General features: G+C 27.9%; 1 protein-coding gene across 1 annotated transcript; it reads left to right on the forward strand.

Moving 5' to 3' along the window:
* The first annotated feature begins 5,191 nt into the window (after positions 1-5,191).
* On the forward strand, positions 5,192-5,755 carry LOC114419794 (VQ motif-containing protein 20-like). The gene has a single exon (XM_028385577.1). The coding sequence runs from the start codon at positions 5,192-5,194 to the stop codon at positions 5,753-5,755; it is 564 nt and encodes a 187-aa protein (XP_028241378.1).
* The last annotated feature ends 2,435 nt before the right edge of the window (positions 5,756-8,190 follow it).

Here is an 8,190-nt window from a genome sequence, read left to right on the forward strand (position 1 = left end):
TGACCCATTGTACTCATATATGACTGAACATCATTTTTAAAATTAGTTTTAAATATCTGAACATAATGAAATTTTGCGAAAAATATATTTGTTACTTTAATATTTATGATTTAATAAATAATAATATAAAATTATCATTTTTAGATTCTTAAATTAATAAAGACAATGGTTAATATATTAAATAATTAACCCATTTATTGAGTTTGATTACAAACATAACTTAAATTGATCCTCTACAAAAAAAAAAATACTTAAATTGATCGTAAATTTGATGCTTTAAAATATTTATAATTTGTGATTTTATATAAATATTATTTTTACAATATAATGGAAACTATTATATTATAAATTAAAATATATGTTATTTACTCATTATATGGATATTTTTACTTCAAAACAATTTTAGTTTAGTTTTTAATTACGGTTTGTTGTGTATTAAGGTAAGAAACTGAGATAATAAATAAACAATATTAATCATTAATAATAATACATTAAAAAAACACCCACATGTTATGCATAGTAACAAATTTTCTCAAGAGTACTAGTTAAACTAAAATAACGTTTAATTTATACTCTCATTAGTACTTTTTATGATTTTAAAGTATAAAAAAATAATAATTAAATTTAAAAAATATATTTTAAAACAAGTGAAAAAATATGCAGCATCAGATTAATTTAATGAAAAAAAGTCACCAGAATTTTCTCTCCTCGATGTCATTGAATCTAAATTCGATATAAAGAAAAACAACTCCTTATTTATTATACTTATTGTTTTCTTATCTAATATATTTGTGTCATTATATATATATATATATATATATATATATATATATATATGTCTTTTTTTTCATTGTCACACATATTTTCTCTTTTCTTTTACTTTTAACACAACTAAATAACCTAAAAATTCATCTTAGTTGTACACTTCGCTGTACAATTTATTATACAAAGGATAATTTATCTTTTTTGAAATATTTATTTATTTATTAAATGTTGTCTCAAAAGATGATAAAGAAAGAAAGGCGGTAATTATTATAAGCCAACAGAACTGACCCGAAAATTTGAGAATTGTGTTCAACATAAAGAAAACATAGTCTTCCAAAAATTAATTGAGAATTGTTTTCAAAATAAAGAAAACATAGACTCCCAAATATTGTATCCAAAAAAAAGTCTCCCAGAGATACAATATGTGACAGAAAAGTAAAACAGACAATGGCAAAAAGACAATTTAAAGATTATTCATCCTTTTTGAAAAATAATTTTGAACACAGACAAAAACTTGGCTCTTTGAATTGGAAATAAGAAGAGTACTCCAAAATTACCAATGAATTAATTGATGCTTTATATTCAATGAATTAGAAAAAATTCAAGTCCAATATTAACTAAAAATAATTTTAAGATAAAGTTTATAAGGTGAGGACAATTCTCATCCAAATTGAGTTAAATTTAAATTTTTTCTTAATATCAGAATCTATTCTAATTTTATTTAAAATCATCACGTACCAAGTAGAAAAAGTACTATCGTCCTACGCACCAACAGCAGCCTATTAGCCTTTTATCATTAAATATATAATATATTTTTTTATATTCTTATTTTTAATAACCATTATATTTAAATCTAATGGTCAATATCACTGCCGCAGAGGCAGCATAGCTGCAGGCAATCCATAAACGACTACCATAGCACAGTATCGGTTAGAATGTGCGTTGATTTTTCTTTTTTTAAAGAAAAAAAATATTTATTTAATAAATTTTTAATTATAAATTATTTCAATACGGAATAATCCAATTCAAACATATTCAAATTAAACTCCTTTGTTATTTTCCCCTCTTCAACGCGGCGTTTCTTCATTGATAGGCACATCCTAATGATTCAGTACTTGTAAGTACTACTGTATACAACATAAAAAATGTTGTTGAATTACCCACCAGAGTCTAGACCAACTTTTTTTACTAGCTTTCTTTTTCTTTTTTCTTTTTATTTCATTTCCACACTCTTAGTCTTGCTGAATAAAAAACAATTTTCAATCAAAATCTTCAATTTTAATATATTTATTAAAAAATATTATTTTCTTATATTACTTCGATACCTCTTTTGGTTGTTAAAATAGTAATATATAAAGTTTATTATTTTTTTAATCCTTAATTTTTTAGAATTTATGCCTTAATTCTTGATTTTTTTTAAATTTATTTTTATTCCTTTAACTTTTTTTCGTTCTTTATTTTAGTACTTAAAAGTGACTAAAAGTATGAATGAAAAAAAGCTTAAGGACTAAAAGTAAAAATAAAAATAAAATTAAGGAATTAAAAATAAAAATAAAAATTTAGAGACAAAAATAAACAAATTTAAAAATTTTAGAAACTAAAAACATAATTTATCCAAATATATATGTTCTTATTGTCTATCATAGCAATGATTTTCTTTAAACACAAATTCGATTCAAATCTATTTAATTTGGTAGCCAAAAGAGAAAATAGAGTAGTTGATATAATATTATCCTTGATTTTCTTAACCAAATATTATCCTTGATAAAATTTTGTATCATTAACTAATATTATTCCTTAAAAAATTATTATTATTAATTAAATTATTAAATACAAGTAATTAATATAATGAAATTAAAGTTAAATTATTCAGATTTAAATACACAACTTCAATCTTTAATGGAGGTTGTTATTGGTCAGGTTTAACTTATTTTCTGGTAGAACCCCATAGAAGTTATAATTTTTTCTGATGAACTGAAGATTAAGAAAAAAAAATATTAATCATTATTTTACTTAACAGGATTCATTCTTACAAACGGATAACTATTGTCATTAATTGCTCTAATCAAATAACAAGATGCCGAATTGAGATTATAGATTTAATAAATAAAAACAACTTAAAGTACGGCATTTTCTCCAATTAAAATTAGAGAAAGTAAATTACTTTAAAGCAAAAATAAAACTAATAATTAATCCTATATTATATTATATTATATATATAATTGTTTTTAATGTTTATCTAGAATATGCTTTTTTTAGGCAACTAGAATATGCTTCTTGTTTATGTAGAACATGCTTCTAGGATGCCAAAATTTCGTTTGAACATTTCGTTAACTTTTTTATGGAGCGTAGTAATTCCACGGTTGTAGACTCGTAGTACATGTAATTGTGGTATCAATTTTATGGTCAAGCTCAAAGAGAGGTTGATGAACAATTAATTGTGATTTATTTTTCAACACGAGCCACTTCTCTCACTTCACATTTGTTTTTCAATTTGTGAAGTATATCTCCATGTTATGTGAAAACACATCATTATATCAACATTATATTGACCTAGGTAGGTGAAATAAATGGAGGTCGCAAAATAGGCTATCCAGTCCGATGCAAGGTAAAGGCTATAAATTCATGTATGAATATGTATTTTTATGTTTCAAAAACTCAATATAATTTTGACAGGTAATTTATAATTTAGATGCTGTTGTAAGTTATAGTGAGATATATAATATTTTAGATGATGTATTTATTATGTATTCAATCTTTTAATATTTAACATTTGCATTCTTTTAAAAAAAACAAGTGAAAAATCAAATATAGTTAATCCAAAATTTAAACCACCTACAAGAAGATTGGATTTGACATTATGATTCAAACCAAACTACATTTTTTTAATAAATTAAATAATTATTTATCTAAAAATTAAATTATCTAAACCAAACTGGCCAGAAAAGCAAAACAAACATCTTTCATAAATGAATCTCTCTTTCATTCCATATTTGTGTCATACTAAAAGTTGCACAATATCATAATCAACTTTATGCAAAAAGTTCTAGGACTTGGAGTTTGGATAAATGACACATACTCTTTCCGCTTCACATTATTTGTCTTTTATGACCGTAATATATACTTTTTAAGAAAAATATTAACACCTTCTTTTTCCTTAAGTGTCAATGATACAAACAAAATCATCATCTAAAAACATACAATATGAAATAATAGATGGAAGAACATGCATAAATATTCCGTCATTATTCCTTCCTCAACTTTTCAAATTTCAACTATACCAAACGAAGTGTTATATAATCTCGTAAGACTCATGGGCCAAAGCTAAAACCCTTTCTCTTTAATTCGTTCCTCTTTTTTAACATTGAAAAACGGTTTAATAAAACATTTCAAGGTGTATACTTTAAAAGAGTTGGCTTAACACGGTAAGTAAACGATAATGTGATGCGAAAGAATAAATTATATAATCATAAATTTAATCTTGAACTAAGCTTTTTTGTTTGCTGAATAAATCTTGAACTAAGTTACTATGAGTAAGATTGTTTCAAAATATACATATACATATATATATATATATATATATATATATATATATATATATATGTATATATATATATATGATATATCATAAATATTTTCCTACTAGCACTATTAGTATTTGAATGAAATGGATTAATTGAAGCAAAACTCTATTGCTTCATCTTTTTCATAAACATGTTTTATTTTCTTTCTAATAAACGCCATTCTCGATATTTTTGTGTTTTGTGGAAGAACAAGCTTAACATTTTCCTCCGAATGCGCAGCCACACCTCGACAGCATTAAGTACCGCTCAGAGTGACGCGTGGGGCCCATACCCCCTCAATTGATTCGCGCCATTCCGCTCCTTCCGACACCTCAACACGGCCTCCACATTATCGGAATTCCCAAATTGCCCTTTCCCAATTCTTACATTGTCTACGTGTCATAATTTTATTGGTCATCACACTCACTTTTAACAAAATCTGCATGCACCATGCAAAACCCAAACCCTATATATCTTTGCCCTAACCATCTCAACACAAAACCTTAATAATCTAAACCATAATCTTCATTTTACTTCCATTTGTTCCAAACTTTTTTAGTATTTTTTTTTGCCTCAAATCCATTTAAAGCAAACTAATATGATAACTAATTCCATAACCTCACCTTTCGTTTCTTTGTGTTGTGGGTGATTGTTACCTTTCTTCAAAAATCAAAACCAAAGCCATGAGTCCCTCACAATTCCATGCAAAGAAACAAACTACCTCCACCACCAATAACAACAACATTAATGGGTTGCTATCACCATCTTTGAGAATCAACAAGGAATCACATTTAATAAAAAAATCATCATCTACATCACCATCATCATCATCAACATCATCATCATCCCTTGTTAATAGTGCCATGACACAGGCAATGCCAGTGTCATTATACAAACAAACGCCACCACAACAACAACAATGCCACCCGGTAATTATCTACACACATTCTCCAAAGGTCATTCATACTCAGCCTAAAGATTTCATGTCATTGGTGCAAAAGCTCACCGGCCTCTCTCGCTCAGATGAAAAGGAGGATGAGGACGGTGGCAACCCAACGCCGCAACAACCCTCAAACCAGAAATTTGGGGGTGACGTTGCGGTGGCCGTGGGAGACAAAGAAAGTGGTCGAAAAAATGAGGACAACGAGACATCATCGGTCATAACAACCGAAGAAAATTATTGTAGTAGCGTGGGAGAAAACCAAGTTAACTCTTGTTTCATGACGGGGGAGCCATCAATGCTAGAGCCTAGGTTGAACCCTTACGTGACAAATTTGCCGGTGTTGGCACCGAGCTCGGCGGAGTTTGCGTGTTCGAGTCAGCCATTCTTGAATTACACGGATTCTTTGTTTTTCTCTCATAACATGAGGAACTCTATTCCATCATCTGTGACATTGGAAGGGATGAAAGAGTTCCGTGAGCATTGACTATCTTTGAAGCTTTTTTTCTTGTTTGAAATTTTATTAGTGCCAATAAAAGTTCTAGTTTTCCAGGATAGAACTTCAATATTTTTTTTTATGGGGATTCCTTTTTGAGGAATTAATTAAAGTTTTTGTTTTTGTAGAAAAAAGGAATTATTCCATTTATTACTTTGATACATAGTTTCATAGATTTGTAATTCAGAATAATAAAGAAATATATAGCTTTCTAACTTATATGTTTGTTTGTCATTATATATACATGATCCTTTCTTTCTTTGTTAGCTTCTCAGAATTTCCGCATGCTTTGTGAATCATCTTTGTTTTTATCTACCTACATGTATAGTTTAGGAAAAACATGATGTTAATCATGAAGCTGCAAAAGTTTTCAAGCGATACTATATATTATAATTTTTTTAAAAGCATAATCCATGTGGTGATCAATTATAATAAGAACGAATCACATTTTTTTCCTCCATTTTTTTTGCTTGAATTCGAAGTAAAATGGCATGATATTTGACAACTCAGGATTATAATGAAACAAAACGCATAAGACAATGGCAGCAATAAAAAATGGCTTGTCCCAACAGTCTATTTTCTGAACATTTGTTTGTTTGTTTTGTTCAATTTTTAAAACATAAACAAACATTACTTTTGGAAAAGTCACACAAATGACAAGACAGCATGAACAAAGTAGGTAAACTTGATGAGTTGATGACAGGCAATATTTTTTTTAGTCCCTAGACGATAAATTGCATTATTTTGGGAGGATCAAAGTTTGTGAATCTGAACTTTAGCCCGAGCTGTATCACTTTGTTTTAGGCAAGGTGAAAATTTGGTCATGTACGTTTAAAAATTATAAATGTCCACCCCCATCTTGGGGTGTGGAAAGGCAAAAGAAATAGAGGAGTGATAGTGTGATATGATAAAAAAATTGTAGAAAGAAATAGAGAGAAAAAATAGAATAGAAATGAGTAGTAAGAAGTTGAGATGTATGAATATCATGCCGCTCTCTATATTAAATTATACTTTCAACAAGTCATTATTATTTATTTTAAAATAATACATGTTATTTTTAATATTTTAAAATATATATCTTAAATTTTGTCGAATTAATTAATTATGCATATTTTTACAATTTAAAACATTTTTCATTTAATTTATGTTTTTAGATGTTATCTAATATTAATAATAACATGTGAGACAATAGCATGTTATACTTGGTTGTAGGGATGGGTAAACGGGCCCAGATTCAGCTCGTGGGATTCGCGGTCCGCACGAGTTATAAACCAATTTTTTTAAACGGTCAATGGTTATGTCATATTTTTGAGTCTTTTCCGCTTAACTAGCAGACTATGCGGGTTTGGTCCGCGGGATCCGCGGGTTGTCTGCAACCTGCATTAGGTTTGATTTGTGTGACCCTGATCCAATTATATTAGATTTGATTTTCTCTTTTTCACTTTAAACTTTTCTTTTAAAATAACAGATAAAGAAATATATTAGATCAGATAAAGATTTAAAGATAAAAATATAAGATTTAAATTAAAAGATGATAAAGATAAAAAAGGATAAAATGAGAAAAATAAAAGATAACAGAGATAAAAGATTAAGATAAAGAAGGATAAGTGATAACATGTTAAAAATCTTCTTTTTTGATATTTTTTCGATTTTTTTTCTTTTAATCTATCCTTTCTATATCTGCAAACCATAAATAATAAAAATATCAATTTTTATCATTTAAGCTAAAAATAATTGTTAAATAAATATTTTTAAAAATATTTCAATATATTTTTATTATAAAAAATAACTCACATATACGACTCTTTCCCTTACAAGAAAAACAAAATGCGACTCACACTCACGCAGTCATGCCACACACCACTCACGCAGTCATGCCACACACCAATAGCGACACAGCGCCACCACACAAAGTACATCTCTCCTCTCTAGAATTTATTTTTATCCTATTTTTGTTAGGACTAATTCAGTGTTGTACTCTTAAATGTGGAGATGGAGAAAGCTCAAGCTACTTCAAATATGAAATCATTTGTTGTTAGAGATGTTTAAATTTCATATTTTAGATTTATTGTTGGAATTTTCTTTTGTTAAGACATTATTTATTTTATTGATGTAATTGACTAATTATTGAGATTTTATTTACATCTGTATTAAATTTAATTTGATTGTATTGTATTTTTATTAAAATTGAAATTCTTTTAAAACTAGGCTCGCGGATCGGCCTGTTTGACCCGCGGGAATGAACCAATTTATTTGATCCGTGTAAAAAGCGGGACGGACTGGCCCGGCCTACTGCCAATGCGGACGGACCGGCCCGCTTATCCACCCCTACTTGTCCCAACACATGATTGTAACTGAATATAGATCCTTTTTCAGTTCACGTCCATATATATTGAAAAACCAGTATGTTGTTATACGAGATTTTG

This window comes from Glycine soja, chromosome 7, assembly GCF_004193775.1.
Source record: "Glycine soja cultivar W05 chromosome 7, ASM419377v2, whole genome shotgun sequence".
In the NCBI taxonomy this organism is placed as follows: Eukaryota; Viridiplantae; Streptophyta; class Magnoliopsida; order Fabales; family Fabaceae; genus Glycine; species Glycine soja.